Below are 13616 nucleotides of genomic sequence, written 5' to 3' on the forward strand. Positions count from 1 at the left end.
GCTAGGTCATTGAGAAGTCTTTTTTTCCCAACAATTTGTAGAGATCTTACGTGTTTTTGGGCAGATGGGAAGGAGCCAGAGGAGAGAAGGAGAATTAGGAAAAAAATGTAAGAGAGGAAGGATGATCAATGGAGCAAGGTCCTGGAGGAGACAGGAGGATATGGAATAAAGGGCATGAGTAGAGGACTTAGTGAATTGTAAAAATATCTGTTCTTTTATAACCAAAGAAAAAGAGGAGAAAATTGAAAATGATGGTAAAAACTTTTGAGGAATAGGAGAGGCTAAGGAAGTTTATATTGTATGTCTTGTAACTATTGGAATGATGCCACCTGCTGGAGACTTACTGTAGAAAAGCTCCACCATGAGGTGAAGGTCTCAGAGGGCAAGACCATGCGTCTTTTCTTTGGTGTCAGGAGGTGACATTCGCATGTGGGAGGAAGAAGGGGGAGCCTGGCACTCTGACTCACTCTCTTTCGCGTGGACTCTGGTGGAGAGCAGAGCTATGAATGCTCTCTCCCTTTAATAGATAGAGGAATCAGGCCTTTCTCTCTCTTTACCAAATTCTTATTCTCCTTAATAAATGCTTAAAAGTCTAACTCTTGCTAAAGCTTATAATTTATTGGCGACCACTCAGATATTTTAGACAGACTAGCTAGAATTTTAGCCTTTACAGTCTTTAATCTCAGAGAATTAGGTAGGTCATTAGTTAGGCAATCTTTGTGTTGAGCATGGTTTTATGTTATAGTTGCAGACCATGTGGTAAAGGCTGATTATAAAAATAAAAGTGAAGTTTGATTGGAAGACTATGGATCTGTCAATGAGCCAAGCTTGAAATGTTGTCTGAGAGTAGTATTTCAAGATCATTGGTTTATAGATTGAGGAAGAGACCTCAGAAAACAACTCATTCCGATACACCTCACCCCCTTTTAATTTGCAGATGGGAAAACTGAGGAACACTGAGGTCAGATTTGTCTGGGCCACAAAGAAAGCAAGTAGTGGAGTCCAAGATTCACAATCAGCCCTGGGGTAACAACCACAGAATAGGTGCTCAGTATATGCTTAGTCATTTTAATGAGGTCTAATGTGTAACTGTTTTGATATTGTAAAGAATTAATTGTTATTTGGCTTGGGGCTCCGCACAGTGCTCCACCCACTGGTTGTAGCCTTGCCAGGGCTCTGGCACCTCAAGTCATCACCACTTTCCTCATTTTATTTTCTTTCCTTTGATCCTACTGATCCTGTTTGTGTTTTTTAAAGTTCATTCTTGTTAAAATAAATCTTGTTCTGTTTTGAGGGAGGTTGCCGGTCTCCTTCCTCGCCCCAGTATTGCGGCGAGCCGCTTAGCTAGCACTCCCCAATTAAAAATTGGTCTCCACAATATGGAGTTGAAGAATGAAGTCTTTGGAGTTGAAGTTGAGGATTTAAAATAAGAACTTTTAGTGGACTTAACATTTATGAATTATTTACTGTAGTGTGTGCCTAGGTACTGTTTTAGGCATTGAGGATACAAAGACAATCCCTTCAAGGAGTGTATGTTCTGTTAGGGGAAGAGACATTTATACAAAATCAATATATGCCTAAGTAATTGGCGGAGGCGGGGGAGCAGGTTGTGGGTAGTGGGGAGGAGGGACTGGCACTACCTTTGGGGATCAGGAAAGGCTTGGTACAAGCAATTCAGTGACATTTTTCACATAATTCCAAATTGATTTCTAGAAAGATTGGCTGAATTCACCGCAATACCATTAGTATTGTGTGCCTATCTTTCCACAGTTGCTCCAACATTAGTTGCCAACAACATCAAGGGTAGGGTATGAAACAAATTAATTATTTTATTAATGGTTTTCAGCAATCTGTGGGTAATTTACTTTCCTTCTAAAAATTGTTCATATCCTTTGACCACTCAGATATTGGGGAATAACTTAGATGGATGAAAAACCCTTAAGTGCTTACTGTGAGCCAAGTGCTGGAAATAAAATAGAAAAACTGAGGCAGGGACTTTTGTCAAGGACCTTTCACTTTAGTTGTGGTAGGGTAACACAAAGGAAAGTTTACCTGTAAGATAGTTGGAAAGACCTGGAAGACTTAATGGTACAGTGGTAGAGCAAGTGAATTAAATGACATGGGGGGCTTATGGAGGGCTCTTGCCTTGTGTCATTTTTATCAGTTGTTTATCTCAGATGTCAGACTTCCTTCCAAGAAAGCTAATGAATTTTTTTTCCCCTTCTGAACATTTCCTCTTTTTCTAGCTACACTGATTTGATTTGATTTGGGGAGCTGGGGGTGGGACAAGAAGGGTTAGGTGAATTACCCAGGGTCACATAGCTAGTAAGTGTCAAGTGTCTGAGGTCAGATTTGAACTCAGGTCCTCCTGAATCCGGGGCTGATTCTTTATCTACTGTGCCACCTAGATGCCCCTTGATTTAATTTTTATTAAGAAGTTTCAGGGCAGCTAGGTGGCACCATGGATAGAGTACAGGTCCTGAGTCAGGAAGACCAGAGTTCAAATCCTGCCTTGGACACTTAAGTAGCTATGTGACCATAGGCAAGTCATTTGACCCCCTATTGCCTCCAAAAAAAAAGAGAAAGAAATGTATTCCTAACTATAGTAGTAAAAGCTGAAGATAGGCAGCTAGGTGGCACAGTGGATAAAGCACCCGCCCTGGATTCAGATTTGAACCTGAGTTCAAATCTGGCCTCAGACACTTGACACTAGCTGTGTGACCCTGGGCAAGTCACTTAACCCTCATTGCCCTGGGGGGGTGGGGGGAAGAAAAAGCTGTCTTCTGTTCTCCTAATTTTCTTTGGGGGGAAAAAAAGTTATCTTTTGCATTTTGATCACATACTCAGTATTGAATTTATTCTGGAATATGGTGTTAGATATTGGTCAAAACCTAATTTCTCCCACACTCTCTTCCAGCATTCTCAGCAGTTTGTTTGGAATAAAAGAATCTTTCCTACAGTAGTTTGTACTTGAGTTTCTCTTAACACTGAAGGGGGGTCATGCTTATCTAGTTTCTTCTACTGATCTATTTTTCTGTTTTTAACCATCTTGTCATTTTAGTTTGCTTTCTCTTTTTCTACTATATATTAATTTTGAAATATGGTTTCCAGAACTTCATATAGTATTTAAATGTGGATGCTTCATAGTTTTATATATGATTAAAGATAACTCATTTGTTTCTGACATTCTTGTTGATGATGGCTACCCTTTACTCCTTGGACAGTATGGTATACTGTAAATATTGTTGGATTTGGGATCCTAGGACGTGGGTTGAAATCCCCACCCTGCTGCTTGCTACCTCTGTGAATTTGGCATGTCATTTAAGCCCTGTGCTTTTTTGTTCCCTCATCTGTTAACTGACTGGGCTAGACTAGTTGAATACCCTGGTGCCTTTTTGCTCTAAATCTATATCCTGTAATTCTCAGAATCTATTCTACTGTGATTGTTATTCCTCTCTCCCTCCTCCCTTTTTTTTAGGTTATAACCAAAAATTTAAAGTCCTTTGTTTTAGAAATATATTTCCTTGTACTTATCCATCCCTTACTTTTCTGTAGTATAGTTAAGGGATAATTTGGGTTAAGTTTGAAGGACTGTGGTGTTACAGTAAATAATGTTGCCTATTAAAGTTTTTGGAACTTGAGTGGACTACTCCCACATAATTTATGTTATGACACAGTACTTGTTCTCAAAATACGTGGGTTATGCTTCTTCAAGCTTCCAGGTGGTATGCAGACTCTTCATGGTAAAAAAACATTAATATTAAAACATCAGTACTTTTATTGGCATAAATGTTTTGTTATTGAACCCCTGAAATAAATAAAGCACCATTTCTACTTTTAATTCTGGATTATTTTCTTGGGAAAGAGTTGTTTTTTTCCCTGGGTTAGGTGATTATAGGGGAGTTTTTTGCCCTGAAAAAATGATATATGTGAACATCAAAAAAATCAAGTATGTGTGTTGGGAGGGGTATGCTGATTTTTAGTTCCAAATTACATCCTTAAATGTTAATTTATTATTTAAAAGTGACTAAAAAGACTTAGTAACTGACTACATTTGTAATTTGTTGTTGGGAATGACTACTTTCTGCAGAGAATTTGGAATTCTACAGGGAATTTTAGATCTCTCAGGCTGTCAATGAGTGAATACATTTTAAAAAGTCTTATATAACTAATACCAGGTGGTTTTTTTGTGTCGTTGAAGTAATTTATATAAAACTTGTCTTCTTTAATTATCTTCTCTGTTATAAAAAAAGACTTTCATAAAAAAGAACAACCACTTTTTAGGATACAAATTTTCCTTTACAACTAGGATTCTGTGGTTTTTAAAATTTAATTTTAATGTTTTTATTTACAAAGCAAATTTGATAACTGCCTATTGAATTATTCTATAAAATGAACTTGACTGAAACTGTGCATTTCTTGTATTATATTAACTAAACAATGTAAATAATTATACTTGTACATGAAGTTCTTACGATTTTGAAATGTACCAGATAAAATTAACTTCTGACAATTCAGTATTAGTTTTTATCAGTTCATCATATACACAAAATTAGTGGTTATTTGTGAAGATTTTCTATTGTAAATAGTAGAAGCATATAGTACATAAAACATGTAGGGTGCTCATAGCCAAATTTTTATGTGGTTTCAGTGAGGGAGACGTTTTGAGTTTGCACCTGCTTCAGCTGGCCTTTGGTGATAGAAAGTGCTTGGCATCAGGACAAATCCTATATGAGGTAAAAAAAAAATCATGACAACACATTATCAGTTTATTTGAGGTATCACTCTTCTAAATGTTTTTACTTTTTCCATTGAAAAAATTGTCTTATAAAATCAGTGCTTGTTAAGTGACTGTAATCTGCTATATTTATGCACTAGGCTGGGAGTCAGAATACCTAGTTTCCAATCTTTTATAGCCACTAACTAGATGTGTGACCTTGGCAATTAATTTAAGCTTTCTGAGTTTCATTTGCCTATGTCAGGAGTCAGGTAGCTAGCTCTTCATTTTAAAATTTTTGGTTTCCTTCTAAGTCTGAAATATACTTTGATTCTTTTGTATTTCTCAACACAGGGCTGTGTATTGTTGATTTCTCATGTTTTAGTATAAAGGATTGCTAAACAGATATTCAATGAATTTTTCTGAATGCTTTATTTCTGAGGATTATGAGAATGCTAATGCTAGTGGGTTTTATTTTATCTGCCTCAGTAAGTAGGTTATTCCATTATTCATCCTGGTAGGTATGATCTAGAACAGTCTTCTGTTTAAATGTCAGTTGTGTCCTTCCTCTACCTCAGCCTCAGGCAGTGGGAATCTCTAAGAGGAACCTTCAGTTCTATGAATCCAGGCTCTTGCCACCAGAAACAATCCCTTCCAATTCTAGGGAGTGGCCTACCCTCAGGAATGAAGATAATCCTTGTATTTCCCATCACCCAGATTCTGGCTAGATTGGAAGATTCCATAATCATTTAGACTTTGGAACCCCCTCCATTAAACTTTTATTTTGGCAGTGCAGGATTAAGCAAGCCATAGTATCCCAGCCTTGCCTTTTCTGATAAGTTTTGTGAGTTTCTTCCATGTGACTCATCTCCTCAAACTTCTTAAGCAGATGTATCTTTATGCATCTTTCACTTTTATCATAATTTTTACTTCATTTAAACTTTTGTTTAAATCTTAGTATACTTGTATACAGCTTTTTAACCATTTTTTAGTGATAGTCTTATTTGTCAAGAAATATTCCTTATCAGTTCCTCAGTTTGTAGAAAAATGTTAATGTTATGTATAAAACCATTTTTGTACTGAGGCAGTTTTCTTTCAGGAATAGTCTAGCAGTATTCTTTTTTTTTTTTTTGTAATTTCGATGTTACTCCCTAGAATATTAGGTATGGGATGGATTTGCTTATGCTTTTGAAAACCAACTAGAATATTTATACTTTATCTGAATATATGTTTCAGGGCTTAGAATACTGTGAAGAGAGATACAGCCTAGATCTCACAGGTGGCATATCTCCTTTGAGAGGTCAAACTAGCAACACCAAACTCTTGGGATGCCAGAGCATAGAGAAATTTCGAAGCCACATCGACAGGGAGGAAGGCATGAATGAAGGTTTGTAAAATGTCACTATAGTAGTTAGTGCATGTTTGATTTAAGATTTATGGCTGTTAGATGAATTGTAAAAATTCTCCTGGAAATTAAACATTATGAGGACTGCTGAGTCTATTAATCTACTCTTACCCCTAAGACATACAAGAAAAATTATCTTTATAGAATGGGACCTGACCAGTGCTCTCATTGAAGAATTACTAGCGATTGCAGATCTGCACTTTTTCTGCAACTTAAAAGTGTTATTTATTTAGTGAGTTTGTCTAGAACACTGAAAGATTGATGTGATATGTTTGACGTTGCTTAGCAAGTATGTGTCCCCAACTTGGAATTCAACCTAAGTCTCCCTGACTCGTAAGGCTAGTTCTCCACTGTGTCACACTAATTCTTACACCGTGTGCACGCACACACAAATACACATATACAAGTTATTTTATCCTAGAAGCAACAAAGAGCCCCTGAAGCCTTTGGAATTTAAGTGTGACATGATCATACCTAAGCTTTAGGGATGCGATCATGGGAGAAATGTGGAAAATGGATTGGAAGAGGAAGAGAATTGCTAATATCTGAAGTTAATAAACACTGCTTAATGAGAATTGTTAAATTTCTCTCTTTGTATATGTAAAATGTGTTGCTTTCCTCCCCCCCCCAGTGCTGTCTCCTGACACCAGTGTTTCAGTCTTTAGCTGGCAGGTGAATATATATGGACAAGGAAAGCCATCTACATATTTAGGTCTTTTTGATATAAATCGTTGGTATCATGCACAAATGCCAGATTCTTTAAGGTAAGACTACTTTTGTAGTGATTCTTAACTTTTCCTTAATTTTGTTTTGTGATTATCAGGTTAGTAAGTTACTACTCTCCCTCCCCCACCCCTCCCTTCTATTTTTATTTTTAAGGCCCGGAGAATTTCTTCACAATTGCTCTTATTTTGCACTGTGGTCGTTGGATTCTGTAGTGAGTAAGACTTCTCCAAATTGCATCTTGGATATTTTGGTACATGAAAGAAGTTTGAATCGAGGTGTTCCTCCTTCATACCCACCTCCTGAGCAGTTTTTTAATCCCAGTACTTATAATTTTGGTATGTATTCTGTTAACTATGCCTATTGGAAAAGTCACTACTGAGTTTAAACATGAGGTGTGCCTTACTTTATTAATAAGAAATTTTCTGGAAAATTTCCTCTATAAACTAAATATTTGAATTTAATTCTTTTCAATCAAATCCTATTTCCCTTAGCAAAATGCCTGTATGGATATTTTTTCAGCTTCATTGTTTATACCTCACTGAATTATGATGAGAGTCAGAGAGTTAAGGAACAAATTAAGTATATAGTTATGATGTGCACATTTTATATAGAATTAATGATTATTCTATCATCTTATTGTAGCGGGAAATATTTCATATAGTTAACTTTATATTAATATAGAATAATGGATTTGGAGCTATAGAAGAGACCATAGCAGCCTTCATACTCTCATTTTACAGTTGAGGACAGTAAGGCTGAACAAGGTTAAAATGACTTGTATAAATTCACATGTATAATCCATAGGATTGGTATTCTTTTCACAGAAAATGGGTTTTTTATACTTTTTTGTACTTTGCCAAGTCTTTTCTGTTTTGTTTTGTTTTGTTTTGTTTTTAGTGAGGCAATTGGGGTTAAGTGACTTGCCCAGGGTCACACAGCTAGTGTCAAGTTTCTGAGGCTGGATTTGAACTCAGGTCCTCCTGAATCCAAGGCCAGTGCTTTATCCACTGCGCCACCTAGCTGCAGTCTTTTCTAAAAAGTTAAATTTTATCATCAAATCTCTTTAAAACTTTTAAATGATTTTTTTGTTACTTTTTAGATGCTACTTGCTTATTAAACTCAGGAGTTGTCCACTTGACTTGCACTGGCTTTCAGAAGGAGGTAGGTAAATGTTTAGTGCTATTACAATTATACCTTATATTACATAGTTCATACACATTTATAAAAATATCTAAGATTTACAAATGTTAGGAGCTAATTGAAATTGAACTGCTTTTGCAAGAATAAAATATTTATAACTAGGTTAAGAGAATCAGCTGATTGGGAAAAAGTATCTTTGCATGTCTTTGATGAGGGACTGATATAAAATGTATAGAAGACTTAAGTAAATGTTTAAGATAAAGATCCATTCCTCAGTGTTTAAGTGGTCTAATGGATATAAACAAATATTTTTCAAAAGAATTGCAAATTGTATATTTTTAATCATATAACTGACTGAAAGATGTAGGGAATTATGGGGACCCCCACTGCTTATTGTTTGACTGAAAAAAAAAATCAGAAAATTTGTTACTTTTGAAGAAGGCTCTTCAACAAAGTAGCTCCCATGCATATAAGAACAAGCTGCAGAAAGTTGTTTGATTAGAAATAAATAGACTGGTCATATGCTATGGATGAAAAGTCAAGAGAACATGAGTTAGTAGACTCACTGAGAAGAATTTATTGAAATAAGTGATTTGAGTGCCTCACAGAGGAAGAAAGGTACGAATGGGTTGGCATCCAGTTCTTTCCATCAATGAGAACAGATCATTTGGATAATTATATTCAAAATGATAAAATAATTTCACTCACTCGAGTAATTGTTATGGTGATTAGTGAACCATCCATTGTATTACTTAAAATGATAGTTGATTAATTAACTTGAATGATTACTGAGAACCTATTAAAATCCACTTTTTCAGACCTTGACCTTTTTAAAGAAATCAGGACCTTCTTTGAATGAAGCCATCCCTGATGGTTATAATAGATGTCTTGTGGCTGGCCTCCTTTCTCCAAGACTTATTGATGTACAGCCTTCCAGCTTAAGTCAGGTGAGGCTATTTAAAATGTCTGTATTTAATCTTTTCCCTTTTTCCTTTTTGCATCTAACAGTAGTTACTTTCCATGCAGTAAAAGGTCTGACTTATTTTACACATAATTCCTGAAAAAAGGTGCTTTTTGGTTTGAATTATTCATATATTTGTGACTTAGTAATAGAATAAAAAGTATCTATAAAAGTGTTACAAATTCAGTATAAATCATTATTCTTATTGAAGATAGTATAACAGTTCTTACAGAGAATTTATTTTTTAGGTGAGGCAATTGGGGTTAAGTGACTTGCCCAGGGTCACACAGCTAGTAAGTGTTAAGTGTCTGAGGCCGGATTTGAACTCAGATACTCCTGACTCCAGGGCCGGTGCTCTATCCACTGCGCCATCTAGCTGCCCCCTCTTACAGAGAAATTAAATTTGATCAACAGCAGAACATTGTGGGAAAATGTTCTAGGAGAGAGGCAGTTAGTAGAAAGAGAGCCTGCCTCTGAGTCAGGAAGACCTGGTTTCAGGTCCCAGTTCTGACCCATACCGAGTTTGTGACTGCAAGTTGTTTAAACACTCAGTGGCCCAGTTTGGCAACTTTTAGTTGCCACACGTTTGCTAACTGGTACTGGTAAAAGGGAGTTTTTTCACCAGCATCTCCCTATAGCTTATGTCATAGATATTCCTCATTGCCCTCACCCCCCCAGTTATTTATAAAATTATGTAAGCCAGGAATGTGCTAGCCATTGGGGATATAAAGACCAAAATGAAATAGTTTCCTGCCCTCAAGGAGTACTGTTTACTTTTTTTTTTTTTAAGTCTACATAGAGTTTACATGTTACTGTCAAAACTTTCCTGCTTGCCTATCCATCTGAAATTCCTGGGACTTTCTAATTATCCTGTGTCTTTATCAGAGGAGCCCTCTGCTCCTACTGCCTCTAGATACAGAAACTTTGCTTGAGGGACCCTTTTCCCATTGCCAGTGGATATCTGGCTGACTTTGCATAGTTCTGGTATGGAATGTCATTTAGTATACTTTCTTATTGGATTTCCTAATCCTTCAGTTTGGTGTGAATTTCAGGGGCTTGCGATTTGGGCATCCTATCTTCCTAATTCTGGCAGTTAGCTTTGCTTTTGGAAAAGAAACTTCTCTGAAGGTTTTGAATTCTTTGTTGTTGGTTGTTTTTTTTTAAGTCACCTTGTCAAAGGCATGTGATACAAAGGTTTTTTCCCCCAACTAGAAAATTTTCTTATCCTAGTTGACTCCCTTTGTGTTCTTTCTTGCTACTCTAGTCTTTTTAGCTCAGTTCATTTGGGGGGGGGGGTGAGGCAATTGGGGTTAAGTGAGTTGCCCAGGGTCACACAGCCAATAAGTGTTAAGTGTCTGAGACTGGATTTGAACTCAGGTCCTCCTGAATCCAGGGCTGATGCTCTATCCACTGCACCGCCTAGCTGCCCCTCAGTTCATTCTTAACAGAATTGGTATTTAAAATGTATTCTAGTGTTTAGTTAGTTCTGAGATCCTATTTGTTTGGTTTAAAAATTTTTTTTTTAATCATAAAAGTATTTTATTATTTTCTAGTTACATGTAAAGATAGTTTCAACATTTGTTTTTATAAGATTTTGAGTTCCAAATTTTTCTTCCTCCCTCCTCCCCAAGACAGAAAGCAATCTGATATTGGTTATGTATGTACAGTCACCTTAAATATATTTCTGCATTAATCATATTGTGAAGGAAGAATCAGAACAGGAGGGGAAAACCTCAAAAAAGAAAAAACAAAAACAAAAGTACAAACAGTGGTTCAATCTGCATTCAGAATCCACAGTTCTTTTTTCTGAATGTGGAGAGCATTTTCCATTATGAGTCCTTTGTAGTTGTCTTGGATCCTTGTTATCACTGAGAAGAGCTAAGTTTGTCACAGTTGATCATCACACAGTGTTGCTATTACTGTGTACAATGTTCTCCTGGTTCTGCTCACTTCACTCAGCATCAATCCACTTAAGACTTTCCAGGTTTTTCTGAAATCTGCTTGCTCACTGAGATCCTATTTGTGTTCATCTTATAGTTGGCCTTTTAGAAAAGAAGTCTCATGGAAATAATCATAGCAAGAAAGATAGATAGGTGGCTGAAGGACTAAGATGGAAACATCTCAAGCAAAGAGAGTAGCTTTGAATGAAAGTAAGGTTATTGTTTTGCTTTGACATATTTATGACATGTAAAATGGTACCTTTTTTTTAAAAAAAAAAATCTTGGCGGCTTCATTCCTCGTCATAACTTAATAAATACCCTAAATACCCAGTATTCTAGTAGTGATCTTTGGGTTCCTTTGGTGTGTTCTGGAGGAACAGATGATTTCTAAGTCTAATTTTAAAAGGTGCTAGGGACAGGACTTGGAAAAAAACAAGTTTGCCCCCCTAATTTATTCTGGGGCTTAATGGACAAATGGTTTGGGGTGAGAGGAAGTCTAGAAATCTGTGAATCCTGCTGGGAATTGGGCCTTCCTTTGAGGATATCCATTGTCATTATTTAATGAAGACTTTTGATCAATTTCATACAAGTTCTAAGCACTTCTACACTGATAGAAATTTATCCTAAATTGTTGCATTAAAAACTGTACGTTTTTACCTTTCTCAGTGATTTCAACATCTAGAATTTTTTTGTTTTGTTTTGTTTTTTAATATTATTTAGGAAGAACAGTTAGAAGCTATATTGTCTGCAGCTGTTCATACAAGCTCCTTAGGACTCCTGACTGGATGCATCAAAAGATGGACAACAGAAGGTAAAGCTTTTTACTTTGGAATATTAATATTCTTTTTATATTTTAAAAGGAATATATTAATGGTTTTTCTCCCTCTCCCTTTGTTAACAAGAACAACCAAGTTCTGCTGCTAATTTGCGCTTTGTTCTTGAGTGGACATGGAATAAAGTGATTTTTACAAAAGAAGAATTGGATCGGATATGTAAGTATTTGAAATCTGGAATTGGTGCAGAATTTAGGATCTAGTTTGAAAATCCTAGAACCTAAGAATTCATTATTCTAGAATTGGATATGTCTTATAATTTGAAAAAAAATGATCAGTTTGTGGCACACTTAGCTTTTAAGTTAAATATAATTTTATTTGTCAGTAAAATTAAGCTCCTTGATAGGACAGGGGCTGTTTTTGTTGTCTTTATAGTCCTATTGCCTAGCACAGTACATTTTAGATTAGATACATAAAACATTCTTCTTGCTTGCTTATTTATGAGAACTTCAGAAATAACCTTTCAAGTTAGTGGATCAAGTTTGAAGTATTTAAAAATTGTGTAATGATACCCCTACACTCCTCTTTTTTAATACTTCTCAAAAATGTCAATTATATTAAATATCAGGTGGAAAGATAGTGGATCATAGTTTGAGAGCTAGAAGGGACCTAAGAGGTCATGTAATTTATGCTCCTTAGGAAATGTTAAAATGCTAAAGAAGCTATTTTAATCACCTTTTATCTATAAAAATATAGTAAATAGTTTAAGTTAAAATTTGTTTAAACTAATTCTGTTGTCTATAGTTAATGAAAATATAGCCCCTAAGATGCATCTTAGAAACCATGTTTTTATAAATAAATAAATAAATAAATAAATATATATATATATATATATATATATATATATATATATATATATGATATATAAATTGAAACCATCTAAATTAGATTGCTACAGTAATGATTGGCATTCTTTACACAGAAGTTGTGTTCCTGTTATATTCTCTCTCTCTCTCTCTCTATTACTTTTAGCAGTAAAACAGTGTAAAAGGTAAAACAGTGTTGTTAAAAGGATTTGAACCTGAAACATCTCAGTTAGAATCTGGGTACTGATATTTACAGACAATATAACCTTTGGGCAAGTCAGTTAATCCAGATTTCACAGATTTCTCATTTTTAAAAATGACAGTATTCGGGGGCAGCTAGGTGGCGCAGTGGATAGAGCACCAGCCCTGTAGTTAGGAGTACCTGAGTTCAAATTTGGCCTCAGACACTTAACACTTACTAGCTGTGTGACCCTGGGCAAGTCACTTAACCCCAATTGCCTCACTAAAAAAAAAAATGACAGTATTCATATTATCCCTTTCATAGTTTTTTGGGTGTTTCTTTTTGTTTTGATGAGGAATGCAACTTGTAAAATAAGAATGCTATTCTGAATAGTAGCTTTTAAAAATTATCTAACATCCATTCTACATTAATAATTAAGTGAATGTTCCATGTTTTTAAAAAAATGTTCAATTTACCCATGATCTTAGAATGGTATTGAGTGGATACTAATAAGTTAAACTAGGTTATTTTAGAATGATGCCAATAAAACTTAATAAATTGAGAAGCATTTATAATATATTTCTGTTACAACAAGAGCATCTTTTAGGGAGGGGGTGAGGCAATTGGGGTTAATTGACTTGCCCAGGGTCACACAGCTAGTAAGTGTCAAGTGTCTGAGGCTGGATTTGAACTCAGGTCCTCCTGACTCCGGGGCTGGTACTCTATCTCCTGCACCACCTAGCTGCCCCATAAAGCATCATTTCTTAGAATGACCTTTAGTTCTAGATTCTTAGCCACTGATTTGAGTTCCCAAATTGAAGGTCTTTTCTAGGAATAGAGCTCTCTGGACTAGTCTTCCTTCTCTCTGATAGATTCACATAACCAAGGACTCACTATACCCTAAATT

The 13616-nt window shown here is 35.7% G+C and overlaps 1 protein-coding gene across 1 annotated transcript in view; it reads left to right on the top strand.

Annotated features, from left to right (window-relative positions):
- Nucleotides 1–13616, top strand: part of AHCTF1 (AT-hook containing transcription factor 1) — a 115228-nt gene that overhangs the window by 48456 nt on the left and 53156 nt on the right. Inside the window, exons 7-14 of the mRNA XM_044004193.1 lie at nucleotides 4652–4736; nucleotides 5954–6104; nucleotides 6754–6886; nucleotides 7002–7183; nucleotides 7948–8009; nucleotides 8807–8935; nucleotides 11610–11700; nucleotides 11792–11881. Of these exons, the coding sequence (XP_043860128.1) occupies nucleotides 4652–4736; nucleotides 5954–6104; nucleotides 6754–6886; nucleotides 7002–7183; nucleotides 7948–8009; nucleotides 8807–8935; nucleotides 11610–11700; nucleotides 11792–11881 (923 nt within the window). The remainder of the gene's footprint in view (nucleotides 1–4651; nucleotides 4737–5953; nucleotides 6105–6753; nucleotides 6887–7001; nucleotides 7184–7947; nucleotides 8010–8806; nucleotides 8936–11609; nucleotides 11701–11791; nucleotides 11882–13616) is intronic.

This window comes from Dromiciops gliroides, chromosome 4 (genome assembly GCF_019393635.1).
Source record: "Dromiciops gliroides isolate mDroGli1 chromosome 4, mDroGli1.pri, whole genome shotgun sequence".
Taxonomy (NCBI): domain Eukaryota; kingdom Metazoa; phylum Chordata; class Mammalia; order Microbiotheria; family Microbiotheriidae; genus Dromiciops; species Dromiciops gliroides.